The sequence below is a fragment of the Hippocampus zosterae genome, chromosome 10 (genome assembly GCF_025434085.1).
Source record: "Hippocampus zosterae strain Florida chromosome 10, ASM2543408v3, whole genome shotgun sequence".
NCBI lineage: Eukaryota > Metazoa > Chordata > Actinopteri > Syngnathiformes > Syngnathidae > Hippocampus > Hippocampus zosterae.
The window spans coordinates 13274589-13292866 of NC_067460.1; the positions used below are offsets into that span (position 1 = coordinate 13274589).

The window sequence follows — 18278 nt, forward strand, 5'->3', positions numbered from 1 at the left end:
GTCATGTGCCATATGCTTCCCGCAGGCGCTGAGGTGCACAAGTTCACCAGCTAGCTGCTAAATATTTGATGCCTACGATGTACTTTTGCACATTATTGGCGGCTGAGCACCTTGAGCTTTGCGAGCAGTGCGAACGCTGTTCCTTCACGGCTTTCCACCTCACACGCCAATATATTACAATGGATGCGACATACACACATGTGCACCGACACACATACGTGCGCACGCATGGATGCCGCTGCTTAAACTTGCAATTTTTTTTCCTCCTCCCCTTTGAGACCTGCTCCAATCCATTCCTACTACTCTACCTGACAGTAGAGTTTCATTATCCCCAAAAATGACATTTCCCCCAAATTGACGCAGCTTATCTCCTCAGGAGGAGTTCACCTCCGTGGAGGACACTTTCTGGCCGCCTGGAGAAAGCACTCTAAGCAGTAATCGGCGTGTGAAATATGACTGAGGATATAGAAATGCAGTTTAGTGGATAGAGAGGCCGCTCCACTTGCCGGTGACTGTGAGAGTGATTCAGGTTCATCCTTCTTCATCCCCCGCCCCACCCTACCGCTGAGAGGCACGTTCATCTGTCCAGCTATTACCCCATAATCAATGGGACCGCGCAATTTTTAACGGCCAATGGGCTGGTGCTGTTGAGCATTTTACACAGAGCTTATTTAAGCAGCACGCCACAGCGAGACGGGGGTGGGCCACTTTTTCTTTAGCTCTTTCCGTAATGGGGTTCGGCATGAAATACACAGTGCAGGTGGCATTGTTGACGCAGCACTTGTAGGCGAAATGATGAAGTCATCCATCACGATCCGGCATGAGGTCGCTCCTGATCGGAGTGTCCCAGCATGCTACAGTCTTAATCAGAACATCTGCTCGCGCCTCAGCCTGGAATCACAGATGCTGTGATCGAAGTAGGAGGATAGTTTACGACGGGGAGGATATCATTTTTCTCAAGTGTCTGATATGTCCGTACCGCCGGTAATATTTTCACATCCTAATGAGATGTATATCGCATTTTTGTTTAGTGCGTGGCATCATATTTAAATCTGCTCCTTGCCATGTCATCGACAGTACTGTTAAATGCACGTGTCCGTGACGGTGTCAATCAAATCTAAGAACCGACGAAACCCGAATGAACATAGCAGAACAAACATTGAACGATCTGGGCACTGACAATTGCAAATCGCCTTGCACCGAACCAAGTCTGCCACTTTTCCCGCTTGTTATTATGACATGTTGAAGATTTTGAGTTAGGACATTGGCTTGCCTTGTGCATTTCGCTTGCCTGGTAAGAAAAGTCGTCCATCCAAATGGAAAGTATAATTTTATTGCTGTAACGCAGCTGGCTAATGTTAGCAGCTAACTAGCCAAATAGCTCACAGAGATGGCCCTCTTCGTCAAAAATGGAAACAGCCTCAACCTGCTTCTTTTCCAGATGCTCGTGAATCATGAAAGGCAAGTTCTGTCTTGCAGATTTTCAAGCTCAGTTGCCTGTTAGCCGTTTTATGTTTGGCTGTAAGTTTTCCAGTGACATCACGGCTGACCCCTAGTGCGCAGATCGACTGCACATTTTCATCAAAGAGATAAAAGGAGACAAGGCAGCGGAAGGTACAGCTGCAGTTTTCTGCCAAAAACAAAATAATAATAATAATACATTTTATTTATAAACGCCTTTCAAGACACCCAAGGACACTTTACAATAATAAAAAACACAAAACAATACGGGTTGTGCAGCGGCAGCCAAAACGCGCCAAATGTAAAACATTATAATAATAATAATAATAAACGACCTAAATTTTGGGAGGTTTTATCATATGATGAAAGGATGAGAGAGAGAAAGGAAAGAAGTGCAAACTACCCAAGATGCAATTTATGCAGTATCCGTATGTAATCAACTCTTTTCACGCGTAGCGAGTTTAGCCCTGTCGCGTTCACACGTCCCATTTTATATCGGTGCTGCCCCGCAAATTAGCATTTACTCCAGAGTAACTTTTTAAACCACCTCCTGAGCAGGGTTAAATTTGCTCCGGTTTAAGCTGTTTTCAGGGGCTACACAGGTATAACTTTGTACGTGTGAACGCTCTACAGGGGGCAGCCCCGATGCTACACCTGAGTAAAAGTTGCCGTGTGAACACGCCTAATGATTGGGCTTGCGATTTGATCGCTGAAGAAAAAAAAATCTCACCGTGATGGAAGCGAGCGAACTTGTGCGTGTGTGTCTGTGAGAACGCGCTTTCATCTCCTCCCCTCCTTCACCGTGTCTTAGCCAGAGCCCCTCTCTCTCCCAGTACATCATCACAGAGGGAATAATCTCAAGTGCTCCATTTTGCATTTTTCTCCACTTGGTGATCATGATCTCGCTCTGCTCGCCTCATAGATGTCTTTCTTCTTCTCCAGGTCCTTACCTTGCTTTAGAAATGTGTGTCTCCCCACAAAACCTCTTTTTAAGTATTTGCCCCTGTTAAAGGACGGTCACACGGAGCTGTGTAATGTTCTGGTTAGCACAACTACAACAAAATATTTTAGTTCCACAGTATTTATTTAAGGGGAGTTACAATTAGATGAATTGTGAATGAAGAACTTTTAGTGGAGATCAACTGTAATTCGAAATGTAACTTATTAACTTTAGACTTTTCTGTCATTACGTCATTTGGAACGTCTCATGAATAGTCTAGTGTGCAAAGTAATACTTCATAAAATTGGCTTATTTAGCAGCAATTTGTAATTTAGCTTACAATTGAAGACAAAGAGCTCTATTTTCATCATGAACTAGTACGCAAATGTGGGCCTATCCTGATTTTTGTACCAGCACAAGGCTCAGATATGCTTCTCCCATGTCGACACCGTGTCACCATGCATTTAAAGGCTACAAAAGGAGCCATCTTGATTTCTTTTAATAGAAGTCAGCTTTGACTAATTTGCCCCCTCGCAGAGATATGCCACACACCGCATCGGATTTATGTCGCTCATAAAAATAGAGCCTCTAGTGTAAAATAATTTGTTGCTGTCAAAAGGTCTTAATGACAAGGCTTTGAAATGAATGTGGGGAAATATGATAATCGGCTTGTGATTTTGGGTAACTTTAAGATCCTTTTATCACCCTTTCTCAATTTGGCAAGTCTTATGAGAAGGAACAATTCACACTTGCACGTTACCAAAGACAAGTGTCCCCCCCACCCCCCATATCTTCAGAACACATAGGCATCTTAAAACATCTCTGACAATGTTTTAATTAAAAATATCGTAAGGATAACGAACTATACACCCTTTGAACTGTTTTGGAGGGGACGGCCTTGTGTCATACATCAACCACTGCCCCCAAAGAATGACACTCTTGGTCAAGCTCAACCTATAACACGTTAATCTTAGCTCCTCCCTCAAATACAGAGATCTTTGAACATCCATCCATCCATTATCTGAAACCCCTGAATCCTCACGAGGGTTGCGGGCGTGCTGGAGCCTAGGCCAGCCATTTTCGAGCGGTAGGCTGGGTAAACCCTTGAACTGGTTACCAGCCAATTGCGGGGCACACACAGACGAATAATCATTCGCGCTCGCAATCACACCTAGGGAAAATTTAGAGTGCTCCATTAACCTGCCATGCACAGTTTTGGAATGTGGGAGGAGTACCCGGAGAAAACCCACGGAGTCACGAGCAGAACATTCAAACTCCACACAGGAAGGCCGGAGCTGGAATCGAACCCCGCACCTCCTCACTGTGAGGCGGACGTGCTAACCAGTCGATCACCGTGCCGCCGATCTTTGAACAACATAATAACATAATGTCTCCACAAGAGGGTGCCCATTTTCTATACAAATGCCAATGATAAAGCATTCCACGAAGCCTTTGGGGGAGACGGGCGTAGCGCAATGTGCCACCCCTTCCATGTGGCTGCATGTATTGAACACAGCAGAAAACGCCACTGCCAGCAAGTGAATGCATAACAATGGTTGGTATCTAACCGGTCAGTGCGGTTGTCACTGGCAAGTGTGTGCAATCCAGCAGGCATTTGCACATCTCTAATGAGTTACTTGGAGGGGTGACTCTTGTCATCTCAACTACCCGGCTAGTGTGCGCTACAATTGACTGCTTGCTTTGACTTCCCACAGCAGAGCTCAGTGTAAAAAAAAAAAATAATAATAATAATTTCCCACAAAGACCAGAAAAACAAAAAAAAAAAAGAAATGTAACAGGCAAATAAAACATTTACGCGGCTGTTTAATCCCACAGTTGACAGACCCAATTTATTATTTTCAAGCAATTAAAAAGTGAAAAAAAATTGGGGGTTATTTGTTCATTTTAAAGGATATTGATTTTCGCTAATTCAGGTTCAATGTGCATCTCGACAGTTGCGGCTTCTCCTTATCACTCACCTCCTTGTGTTTCCAGCTGCAGCTCACCAGATATTAGACCAATGCAGATGTTTCACGCTGCCAGTCCAACGAAGGGAGATTGATGTGCGTGTTGAATGTTGTGTGTGTGTGTGTGCGTGCGTGCGTGCGTGTGTGTGTATGCGTAAACATGCTGACCTGCCCGTGTGTGTTACCATGAAGTCAGGTGCATGTTAGTGGAAGAAAATGCGCATGGATTTGTAGTCATGAATGTGAATAACACAAGTACTCCTACAAACGATTTTAGGAATGCATCCACAATTTTTTCATTAGGAAAGTACTGTCCGTGCCGCAAAGCGTATCGATCGCCTTTTCTTTTTTTTAAGATTTTGAAAATAATGTGATGTTGTTGTTGCCACGCATCCGCCTAGCAGGGTAATGTGATGTTCATTTCGATGTTCCATGCAATCATTCTATCGATTTGAACTATTGCGGTTCTCCTGTCATCAGCCTCAGCCACCCCGCTCCTTTTTGCTCACGTTCAACTTTGAAGTGTTTTTCATCCTCTGCGGTGACCCGCGCTTTATGGCCGGTTGTAAACACTCAGATGCCGCAGGACAATCATGAAGGCATCTGCAAAATAAGACGAGCGACTCTGCCTCCGATGTAACTTTTAATATGTGATAGTTCACTTTTGAAATATTGCAGTTCGAATTAAAAATTCTATTATCTTGTCATGAAGATGTAGTAGTGCCGTGCTGAATTCGTAATGAATGATGTTGGATGAGATAAATCTCGATTCAGATGAAAATAAGAGCCAACTTTAGACAATTTATCATGGACGCCGATGTTTAATTGAACATCTGGATCGAGAAAACTTTTTTTTTTTGTTTATGTAGTTTTGAGCTCAATTTTTTTTTAAATTGGGTTTCTTTTTGTTGTTGTAGTTTTTAAACAGTTGCACTCATTCCCACTGCAGATGTTAAGCTCCATAATATAAATTTACTGGTTACAATATTCAGAACAGTATTCTCATTGGTGGGCTGGAGCATTTCCCAGCTGACTCCAGCCCACTTAACAAGCAGCAGTTTGTTACTATGAACAGATCTTCCAAAACAAGGCTTCAAGCTGTTACATTTTACTCCCTGTTAAACTATTCTATCAAACTAAACCTAAAACAAAGGCAATTACTTCTGTTTTTTAAAACAACAATATAGCTTTGCTTTAAAGTCTGATATCTTAATGTTAACTCATTGACGCCACTGGCGGCCTTACAAATAGCATCCATGTTGCTGCGTTATAATGAACTAGCTGGTGCGCCGCCCTCCGGGCGGCTCATCAGCTAGTTCCTGCGGAAGGCTGGTAAGGTGGGCCTTCGGCCCACAAAAGTGTTGTTGCTTGGTTCTGCTTTTTGTTCATCTTCATTGCTTATCGCGAAAATAAAGAGATGTTTAGCTCTACTAAATAACTAACAATTTCATTGCAATGCTTGTGGGTAGACAACATTTTTTCGCGAAGATGCCCGCGCGATCGTAGTGAGCCACTGCCTGAGCGGCGCAGTGGCGGCGCGGTGAAGTAGCTACGTTTTGAAAAGGGACAGGCAGAAGGACAGACTGCGTGCGGGACGACGCGCAATATATATATATATATATATATATATATATATATATATATATATATGGAAGAATTGCTACAATAAACATAAATATTGCAAATTACCACATCAATTAGAGTATCTGAATAAAACTCTTCTTTGTTTATCTGTATTATTGTATCATACTGTCACCCGGTGGCTAAATCACACATTTTTTGTGTTTTTTTTGGGGGGGGGCGGAGAAGGTATGAACTAAGGCTGAACAATTACTGTATTTTTCGCACTGTAAGGCGCTTCGGAGTATAAGGTGCACCATCAATGAATGGCCTATTTTAAAATACCGATAGTTTTCATATCTAGGGTGCACCACATTATAAGGTGCATAGAATAGAAGGTAGAATAGTGGCTGCGTTTGTGTTATGCATCCACTAGACTAGCTAAAGGGAATGCAATATAATACAATCCAGCTTCATTTATATAGAGCTTTTACAACCACTGCAGCTGAAACAAACTGCTTTAAACAACTTTGAATATATTAAAAATATACTCAATACTAAAATCAGAATAGTGATCCAGCTATAAGGCACACTGCTTTTGAGAAAATGGAATGCTTCTCGGTGCACCTTATAGTTCATGAAACATGAACAATTGAAATGACAAAAGCCTGTCCGATTTATGTTTATGCCACACGTCAGGTAGAATTTTGTGAAGTGAATGCTCAAAGGACTGCAAGTCAGTGCTCAGTAAATGCACAACTGGAATTGAAGTAGAATTTAATTTCACATTAATCAATGGTTCATTTGCCTTTATTTTCATGTAAACCTAACCTATAAAAGCAAAATACGTATATGTAGTTAATCTGATGTTGTTTATTGCAGCACAGACAAATTTTCTTTTTGCTTGTGTTGGTTAAAAAAACAAAATAACAAAAAACATGGGAAGATGACCTTGAAAAAAAAATCGCATATTAAATTTCAATTGCAATATTGAGGGGTGGGGGGAAAAAATCCCAATTAAACTATATTCATAAAATTCCCAGCTCGAGTAGAAACAGATTGATTGCATTTCGATTGATATAATTTGTTAAGATTCTTGATTTATTATTATTTTGGTTTCAAGCACAGTCAAAGAATTAATTTAAGACGTATCTCAAGGCACCGCTTGATGGCGAGCAGAAAAATGCCGGATCAAGTCGCATTGCTCATTTGCTTCCCTCTGCATGGTCGCTATGAGTTCAGTGGCAGCACGACACCTTGGACTGCTGCCTCTGTTTGGCTGATCAGCACACACACGCACACACACATGCGCGCGCGCATGCATTAATGCATAATCAGCCCCTAACTGGACTCTTATGTTATTTACATTCATGTGAACAGATCGAGAAATACAGTCTTGTGACCAATAAACAGCTTAGACAGAGATATGGTAAACCAGAATGACTCTTATTAGAGTGCTAACCCCTGCCAGGGTTGAAAAGGCTCATTTGGATCAGCACCAAACTCCTTCATAGAAAGAAACACTTACCTGCTTTGTCATGTCTGCACTTGTTTTTGACCGATATGTTTTGCTCTTTCTCCGTGCAGGAAGAAGTGAAGCGCTATCATCGCTATTGCAATCACAGTGGAGGGCAAACGGCTCCCAAGGTGGAGAGGTAAGACGGCACATACCGCAGTATTGACGCAAATTCCAAAACAACCGATAGCATACCTCAAAGGTCAAACACCTCCGATGCCGCCGGGGAAATTTGACCTCCTGTTTTTTTTTACATATTTGTAAGATGTTGCACAATGGTACTTTGAAACCCTAACCCAGGGGTTGGAACTCGGAATTGAAACCCTATCCTTCATTTGAAACATAACTCAGTCTTGACATCCTCATCTGAAACAATGACTCTTCATGGAAACCCTAATTTGTAACCCAGTCCCTTGTTTGGAGCCCCAACTCAGTCTTGAAACCCCAATTTGAAATGCTAATCCTGTCTAGAAGCACCACTCTGAAAGCCCAACCCTGGCATGAAATGCCCTTTCTTTAAAACTGTAACCCTGACTTGAAAGACTCACTTGAAACTCTAACCTAGGCTTGAAAATGTAATTTAAAACCTTAACCTCTTTTCAAAACCCACACCCAGGCTTGAATCCCTAATTTGGACCCCTCACACTGTCTTGAAACCTTGATTCTAAAAGTTAGTCCAGATTTTAACCTGTCATTTTTAACTCTCATCATAATTTGGAAACCCAACACAGGCTTGACACCTGAATTTGTAATCCTAACCCTGTCTTGAACCACTTATTCAAATACCATAACCCAGGCTTGAAACCCTAATCAGAAACCATAACCCTGTCACAAAACGTTGATTTCAGACCCTAACCATACGTTGGCGCCCAACCATAGGCTTGGTCGCCTAATTTAAAACCCTAACCCTGTCTTCAGCCCCTACTGAAAACTCAAACCTGAGTTGAACCCCCTTCTTTGAAACCATAACCCTGTCTTAAAAAGAAAAATGCAATGAAATAAAAATGAAAGGTCATGACGTTCCAAACCCCTGCCCCTAAGGAAATAAATAAATAAATACATCTGCCAATTTTTGTCAAATATCCTTTCTGTTGCCTGATAGTTAAACAAGTACTGATGGACAAAGTATTGTAAATGTTTGTCATTCATATGTTAAAAAAAGAAAGGAAATTACTTTATCCATGATACATATACCGGTATGTATTTTTGAATGTATTGGCTCATTAGTCTGTTAACGGAATTTCTTTCTGGAAAAATATTGTAATCGTTATAAGGCATATATTGAAATTGGGGCGGGCCCTTGTTATTATTATAAGTTACGATTAGCAATTAATGCTATTCATTTATGTGAACACACTAATCATGTTAATGTTTTCTCATAATAATGAGAATTTTAATTGTATCAAAAAAATAACTTTCAAATTTTGAAATGATCAACATGACTAGGAAATCACAATTGTCCCATCATTGTTGAGCTATTTTTAAAAGTGGCCCGCCAGGTACACATGTGGTCCTTGGGGGCCCACGGGCCTCACGTTGCTGACCAATGCTCTAACCAAAGCTTGAAACACAAATTTTGAAACCTTTATCTGACCTTTGAAGCCCTACACTGATCTTAAAACTCTGTTTGAGGCTTAAAACTCGACTTTAAATCCAAAACACTGGCTTGTAACCCTAATTAGAAACCCGAACAGTGCCTTGAAATCCCGCCCCTGCCTCAACTCTCCCCTGTCTCTTTTTCATCCTTGCTCATCCTCAGGCACCTCCAGAGGGGCGAGGTGGAGGCAGACAACAGGCCTCATCGCCGCGGGCAACAGCAGCCACACTTGGAAATCAAGGCTATTGTGTGAGTCTCACCTGTGTGATTGCTTGACTTACCAAAAGCCCATTCTTCTCATTATTTGGTCACTTTCACCTTGCACATGACCGGTGCGTTCATTGCCCCTCAGCTGCTGTTCAGATTTAGTCAAGTCTCCCCCTTGTTGAGAGTCGACGCCACGTTGCCGAAGTGGAACAGTGTGAAAACGGCTCTCGCCTGCGGCTTTTCCTTCCATGAAAGTGGAGATTAGAAAACGAAAGCCATTGTTTCTGTGTAGAGTTAATATGATTGCCACGCAGAGGGCCGAGACCGACTTCCATGGAAAGCGGTGGCTCAAAAGGGAATGGAGACGAGAGGAAAAGTGGCAAAAATGGGGTTGGAGGCAAGAAAAGGGCAAAGGCCGTGGTTTGGTGAGCTTTCTGCTTCTTGATTCAATTTGTTCCATTTGCTTCAGCTGTCTCTCCGCTCCAGCGGAGGTGAATTGTGTTTCTCCATCGGCCAATTGATGCGACACCCCACGGTGACCCTCGGTGTCGGGGCCACTTGGTGGATGAACAGAAAGTGGAGAGTGAGAGGAAGTCTTTTGGAGGTGTGCACCCTGAAGAGTGGGAAGAGGTTAGGGCAGGCTGAAAAACGTTCAACAGGCGCAAAATAGATCAAGTTCAGAAGGAAAATGAAGAAATCCACACTCAAGGAAGAGAAACGCTGCGCTGCGCTGCATCATCCACGGGAAGGCACAAAAATGACAGCACAATTCAGTTGTATTTAACTTTTAAATTGACATTTAATCTCTGAAAAGAGTCTGTTTATACAATTGTGATTTTTTTAAAATCAACATTTCTTTGCGATGCATTTGAATTGAATCGTTATTTCAGAACAGTTATTGTATCTTTCCTCTATTTAAGCGCAGTGCTAATGCATCATGTTACAGTGACTTCCAATGGTATTGAATGTACTTTTTCGCAATAAAACCTCCCGTCTCATTTATGATGGGCACTACACAATTGTATCTTAACGTTGTTCATTCAGGTGCTTGGAGAGCGAGATATTTTTAAGGTTGTACGTGGTGTATAAAGTTTGGATAGATTGATCCATTTTCTGATCAGATTTTTTTTGTTTTGTTTTGTTTTTTAACAATGATCAGCTCCAGAATCCTGATCATGTAAAGCGGGGTGTCAAACCCATTTTTCGTGGCGGGCCACTTTGGAGTAACGGCTTCCCTTGTGCCACACAAATTGAAAGTCACAGATTTTGTGTGTGCAACAAGCGGATAACAAGCAATAACACAATAAAACCTGGTTCAACAGGTTTGTGCGCTTGCCCTTGGATTTGTCACCCAATCGCAAATCAGAACTCCGCATTTCCACATCCACATCCTTACTGACAGTTAAAAACGAACTTTGGGTTTTTCGATTTATAATTGTCGATCGTCATTTGGAGGTGTTCCTAATTTGATACCAATCTTGCAATGGTTCTCATTAGATGTAGGCTTTCCACCCCTTATCATCTTGTGTGAGTTCAGGTGAATTTATTTGCTTCGCCATCACCCACACTACCTTTGCTTTCCAGCATCCAGCGTGCCTGGCGCGCCAGCGTGTCACGCCGAGGGAATTGGCAGGAACATGACAACAACGGAAGAAGCCAGAGTCCCGATGACATCGTAAGGACCACCGACCTTTTCCCGGTAAGAAAAAGACAAATGCCGTGACAGGAGCCTTGTGAGCCTTGTCTGCTGCGCCGGATTAATAACGCAGCAGGGGCAAGGGAGAGAGGGAGGCAGGAAGGGAGGGGTGTTTATATTCAGTGTCATCTGCAACGGCACGAGGGTCGCGTCGACATGGGCGCATCAGGGCACCAGCTGGCTTGCCGCCCAGAACCTTAATTAGCCCTTAATTAGCTAAATTTTCAAAGCTGGTTGATTGATTAATGAAGTGTCTTTGGCCGTGTCCTCCCCTGTCTACGTCTCCCTCCCTATCCCTCCATCCTTCCTCACCTCTTGCGCTTCCCGAGGGAGACGGTTTGGAAATTAAACAGTGCTCACAGGGCATGGCAGCCAAACAAAAGACAGCGGTGTTGAAGATAAAACAGTCACAACAGAAGGCTGAGACGAATGCAAATAAAGGGTGCCTTTACATTGAAATGATAGACCAGGACCCAGACACACCACATTGCGGGCACAGCTCCAGTCATGCATTTAGTACAAACCAAAATATGATGTCATATCTGCATTCTCACTGGTGTGTGTGTGTGTGTGTGTGTCTGTATCTGCGAGAAAAAAACAAACCTGAAAAAGATTCCCTAAACAAACAGATGGACTGGTCTCCTGGTGGGACTGCGTTTGTATGCAAGTTTGTTTTGAGCTTGTTTGTTCTGCTTGAAGGAGTTTGTTGTTCATTAGCGCCGCTGCAAATGGCTTCTTAATTACAAAGTTGCAGTATCTTAAAAGCCAAATTGACACACGCATACGGACATACTTAAGGAGCTAACAAGTGCCCCAAAATTGTACATATTGCCCCAGTTCTTATCCATCCATCTATTTTCTACACCCTGAATTGTTTGCCAGCCAATCGCAAGACATACATAGACAAACAACCATTCACACCCATAATCACACACAGGGACAATTTAGAGTGTTCCATTAAGCTGCAATGCATGTTTTTGGAATGTGGAGGAAACCGCAGTACCCAGAGAAAACCCACGAAGGCACGGGGAGAACATGCAAACTCCACAGAGGAAGGCCGCAGCTGGAATTGAAGCCTGCACCTCTGCAGTGTGAGGCGGATGGGCTAACGACGGCCACCGTGCCACACTCTCCCAGTTATTAAATAATATTTAAAAATAATAATATTTTACCAACACCCGCGTGCAGGACTTGACTTGAAATGCAGAGTAGTTTCGACAGGGTTTGTGGATCGGGGCTATTTTAACACTCAAACTGGGACACTGGCTCACCTGCATACAGAAGCTGCTTTTAGGGAAGTAATGCAGGACTGATGGACGATGATTTCACACAATAATTTTCCTCGACTTCTTGCCGTGAGTCCTACCTCCACCTGCTCTTGTCCATATGAAATTGCATAGCAGATTGTTTTCAATATTTTCCTTTATAAATCATTGGTTGCTCGGATAAGCGATCCCAGTCAATCGTGTAGCAGAAAAACAGTGATATTTGAGAAGTTAGATTATAGGATTTACAGAACGTGTGCAATCATTTGGTAAACAAAGGTTTTTCATACCACTGTACGTCGATAATTCCCGAAGCATTTTGGCCTTTTGTCCCTATATACTAGGCATGGGTGACTACCGATACCAGCCATTGTTATCGGGCCTTATTTTTAAGGAGTGGGTACTATGGAGGTTGCTGATACCTGCCACCGATACTTAAGGCAAAATAATAATAATAATAATAATAAATCTGACCTCAAGTAAGACCTCCTTGCCAGTAATTGTTGCTTTGTGTCAGAAAATGGTTTTGTCCACAATATTTTGTCATTGTGTTTACTGAAATGTCCGATGTCAAAACGTAATTGAGGTACCGGTTCTCTGTATAAGTGAGTACTTAAAGAGCAAACACTTGTTCTGGTATTGGTCTGACAATAGGTGGTAACGAACATCCCCCTTATGTACAGAATATACCCCACCTAAATTAAAGTGTTTGAATGCTCTTGTGGATTCCAAGGATCTTGCAAAGATACTGGTTTGTGAGGGGAGGGGTTGGGCTGGTGTGCAGGGTTCAAACATGCTTCATGCATATTTCATGAAACTGCGCCATTGAACACAACACACAACCAACACGCCTGCGCTCACACTGTGCAAGACTGCAACAGGCACTGAGGTTTTTTTTTCCCCCCCTATTGCTTTCTGTCTTCATACACTCTCCAATGATAACACCAACAATTCCACTCTCTTTTTCTCCGTGTCAACTTACCCACAACTACTGCCTATCTCCCTGGGAGTCTTCTCGTGTGTATTTGTATGCCGAGCCTCAACGGACACGGGCCTGCTGTAAACTATTACCTATACGCGGAGGCGCCGGGCCCTTAATGCCCCGCTCTCGCCTTCCCTGGCCTTCTCTTAGTAAATCGATATATCTGACAGTTTGAACACACCGCCTCACCTCCTCTTTGCCCACCTGCGGGGGTTGGGTGTGCGTTGTTTTAAAGGCAGAGTCGCTCCAATCTAGGTAGTATCCTGCAGTGTTGCGTACTGGGGCAGGCTCGAATACACACAGCGTGTCAGCTCCTGGCAAGTCAATGCTGTGACATTTGGACATTTTATGAGAGTGGGAAGGGGGTGTCGAAATGACAAATTCTGCATTGTAAAGGATGGATAGAGCGAGAGCACATTAGAGCTTATTGTGATTGCTTAAAGATCCCTAGTTAGATCTAGCATTAATGTCGGTGATGATGAAGTAGCTTGTTTTTGCACTTAACAACCTAAGTGTTTTCAATGGTGACACTGAGTGGTGCTCCATAACATTTTAGTCCTCAATTACCCGAGCCTCCGACTCAAGAGTTCTGGTAAACATTAGAGGCAATTCAGTCCTCAGTGAACCTGGTTTCGTTAAAAATTAAACTAAGGCAGTCTTCAATGAACTAAACATACTTGTTTGATAAACATTTAAGGTAATTCAATCTTCAAACAGCGTAATATACGTACACGTTTTTGGAAATGTCTATCATGAGGCTGGCAATTTTGTTTCACGGTGCCGTTCTTCAGCTAATCTTGCCTTTTCGCAAGAAAACACAAATTGAAGTGTAATAACACTGATGGCATTTTTCTTCTCTTCAGTGACTCGAACTTGCGCGCTTTTGTACACATTAAAAGCATTTCAGTCTTCAGAAGTTTTTATATTTGGACTTATCAAAGACAATTTATTTTAAAAATATATTAACATGCTTAGGGTTTTTCCTGCGTTCAAAATTGTGTGGCTGCCACTGCACAGGAACGACATGAAGCAATGCCTCACGCCCTCCTTCACCGAGCTGCGGTATGCCACAGCATATATTGGAATATCGACATCTTGTGAATAAATCTAATAATATCAGTCACTTACAAGTCTCCTAAAAAAAAAAAACAACAACAACAACTCAACTGTATTTATAGAGCACTTTCAAACAGCCATCGCTACATACAAAGTGCTGTACATGGAGCCATTAACATATAAAAACAAACAGTAAAGCTCATTACCGGTGACAAGTGAAACTATTATTATTCATTCATTCATTCATTCATTCATCTTCCGAGCCACTTGATCCTCACTAGGGTCGCGGGGGGTGCTGGAGCCTATCACAGCTGTCTTCGGGCAGTAGGCGGGGGACACCCTGAATCGGTTGCCATCCAATCGCAGGGCACACAGAAATGAACAACCATTCGCACTCACACTCACACCTAGGGACAATTTAGAGTGTCCAATCAGCCTGCCACGCATGTTTTTGGAATGTGGGAGGAAACCGGAGTACCCGGAGAAAACCCACGCAGGCCCGGGGAGAACATGCAAACTCCACACAGGGAGGCCGGAGCTGGAATCGAACCCGGTACCTCTGCACTGTGAAGCCGACGTGCTAACCACTGGACTACCACCGGGCCGCCCACTATTATTATTATTATTATTATTACTTTTTAAAATCATGGTAAACTGTCAATTGTCTTATATCTAAACATGATGAGTTAATTCGAAACAAAGCTACATTCCAGTTATAAGCGGCTGTGTGCACTTTGTGCAACCACATTATTTCAGTTGTTTGTTTATTTTATTTTTTTTTACTTTCCTGCTCGTAAAAGATGAACCTCATGGTAGGATCTTTTTTTAATTGATTTTTTATTCTTGGTCTTTTTTTTAAATCATAAACACCTGGTATTTATACAAAGGTGTGTAGACTTTTTATCTCCCCTCTAGGTGCATTGGGAATGGTTGTCTGTGACGACCAGCCCAGAGTGTACCACACTGCTCAGCCATAGTCAGCTGTGACAATATTTCCTCCTAGATTTTCAGATTTTCGGCTCATGTGCAGATTTGTCCAGGTGCCTTGAGTATGTTCTCTTTTTTTCTGTCCATCCATGCATCCATTTGCCGTGTCCTCATTACAGTTGCAGGTGAACTGGAGCCTATCTCAGCTGACTACAGCCGAGAGGCGGGGCACTCATTGAACAGGTCGCCAGTCAGTCGCGGTCCATTGGTTTCATTTGTTGAAATGATCACTGCTTTCTTGCGGATGAAGCGCTGATGCACCATTGCCCAAGAAGTAATAACACACTTCTACTTCCTGCGTTAATTTACTGTAAGATGGCAAAGAGGAGAAAGTATAACATCATCAGGGCTCAGACCTGCATCCATGGCCGTGTTTGTGTTGTGAACATTGATCTCCTCCCAGCCCCGTGACATCCCGCCCCGCTCGCTCGCCCCCATTGCTATAGCAGAGAAAGTGTTAGTGTAAGCATCCCTGCAGCCTTGTATGGGAGATCATTCTCTCATCTCTCCCGGCTCCACACTCTGACAAAGGGAAGTGACGGCTTCATCCATACCTTCAGCTGCCCTCCCGTAATCTCCCCTGTTCCCCACCCGCTCGTTGGAAAGTCATCTCTCGCAACACACACACACACACATCCCTCGCTTCAGCAGACAGATGCTAACGGATGACTCGCTTTATTGGTGTCAGTCGGTGACTCATTTGAAATAAATTTATATGTCTCTGCTCCGGGGTTGACATCGATCGGGTTTAACTCATTTAATAGCCGTGCCATTTGCCTATTAGCTTATTTACTGTCAGAACGCGGCCCGGCCGGCTTCCTGGGCGGTGGTGACTCCTCACATTTGTATCGGTTATGGCAGAAAATGTAATTGCTCGTGCATAATATGAACTTGATGCCATCCCAGTACGTCGTCACGGACACGGAGCTCCGCTACGCGGCTTCTTATTTTTATTTCACATTTCATTTGAGACACACTTATGTTAAGGACGAGGGTATTTAATCCGTGTTTATTAGGTTTTTAGCTGGTTGCACAGAATGGAATGTGGGCACTAAATCAGCATAATGTGGAGAGGTGATTCTTGCCGTTGATTTTTATCTTTCAATAACTGGGCTCATTCAGGATGTCACTAATTACGAAACTCTCCGACCGCATCTTTGCAATGATCTTCAGTAAAATAAACAACATATGGATATCAGCAAGCACATTCAGGCTTCAAGTGAAAGACCCGCAAGGCTCTGTGACTATATGAGGTCCCTAAATTTAATCAGATACATAAACATGTACATTGTAAATGTTAAGTTATGCCATGGCAATGTTAACATGTAAATATTTCAGGCCAAAACAGACTGCCTGCTATTAAAAAAAAACAAACAAATACCGGTAAATAAATAGATAAATACTATGTGAAGTAGTTTCTCAAGGGTAACTGTGGCAACACTGATGGACACGAAGCATTTGAACTATCGATTAAACAAAAAATGTAAGTCCATTAGGTCACAGATATCTATAATGTTCAATCCATTATTTCTTTGTGCCTGCCACGCCTCTGGCTCCGTAATTATTTTTAAATAACACCTCATATTTTACAATCCCACACCCCTCCATGAGAGCGTTGACAGCTGGCTTCCACACAGACATAAAAACTATACCGCGACGCTCAAGAAACAGCCATTGATTTTGTAAAAGCCCATTGGGAAGATTTCTCGGGAATTCATCACGGCCGGACAGTGTAGCCGAGGAAAGATGAGAGCGTGCTGATGACTCCGGGACGTGTGGCGGGAACGATGGATGGCTGATGAGCTGAAAAGAGGAGGAGGAGTGAGAGAGCATGGAGTGACTTTTGGAGTGATGATCACTCTGCATTAAAAGCCTCAGTGAGATTACGTTTGTGAGTATTCTTTGGTATTTGTGTGTCACTCCTTCATCTCGGTCCCCTTGTCAGACCTGCGCCAAATTTTGACGAATGTGTGTGGATGTGGACACAAGGATAAGAGGTATTATGAGCTTAATTTGAACACGTGGAAGTTTGTAGGTGACATTTCATGACGGCAGTCAGCCAGAACTGCACATTGGCCTGTCTAGTTTGTTTCCTAAATGGACCGTTGTGTAAGGCTGAACCATATACCTAAGGTCCACAAATCTAGCGATTGCGATTTAGAAAGTACTGTAATTTCCAGACTATAGAGCGCAGCTGATTATAAATCGCGCCCACTACATTTTTAAAGGAAAAAAACATTTTGGACACACGTCAGCCGCACCTGTGTATAAGCTGCAGGCGCTTACTTTGTAACGTGAGATATTTACAAAGAAAGACTGTACACAGAAAACATACCTGAAGTTTTCTTTCCAAATAGTGCTTGTAACACGGCAGCACAATAGCAATAAAACATCACTAATGGGGATGGTTAAAAAACAAAAAAAAAGAACATAAAAGTCACAGTTCGCTGTCGAGTAATGCTTTTTTTTGCGATGAAAAAAAAAATCCTCGCTTGCCGTAACACTCTGTCAACCATTCCTTTATTCTATCTACCCTTTCGTGTCAACTTTCACGACAATATCTTTCAGGAGTTTATTTTTTTCTTTTTTTGGCACAGTAATCCTTGGTGGTGCAGTGCAGCCCAAAGCACAGGTCAAATGTGCCCTCTCATGGCCGGTTGTTTTCAGTGTGATGAATGATAGCGTCTTAATCGACACGTATATATTACTTCTCTCACTCTTACCTTTTATGCTTGAGTGCTCCCTGGCGGCCATTAGAAAAATCTTCATATAGGCCGCTTCATTATATAAGCCGCAGAATTCAACGCGTGTGACAAAAGTCACGCCTTATAGTCCGGAAATTACGGTAATATGCATTTATTTTTATAAGGTCCACTTATAAAAAAAGGTCCATTATTTTTTCACAAAACCAGGCAATCCATTAATCTGTATTGGAATTAATATCATATTCATTCCACATAAAATCTTTTGGTCTTACTTCGTGTCATGCGACTTCCACAGTGAATTAAGTTCTTGTTACCCCACAGTTTTTGTCTGCGCATTAT

The 18278-nt window shown here is 42.6% G+C and overlaps 1 protein-coding gene across 1 annotated transcript in view; it reads left to right on the plus strand.

Moving 5' to 3' along the window:
- The window catches only part of schip1 (schwannomin interacting protein 1), a 231140-nt gene that overhangs the window by 1377 nt on the left and 211485 nt on the right, over nt 1-18278 (plus strand). The window contains exons 3-5 of the mRNA XM_052078657.1: nt 7516-7583; nt 9204-9290; nt 10833-10947. Coding sequence (XP_051934617.1) covers nt 7516-7583; nt 9204-9290; nt 10833-10947 — 270 coding nt within the window. The remainder of the gene's footprint in view (nt 1-7515; nt 7584-9203; nt 9291-10832; nt 10948-18278) is intronic.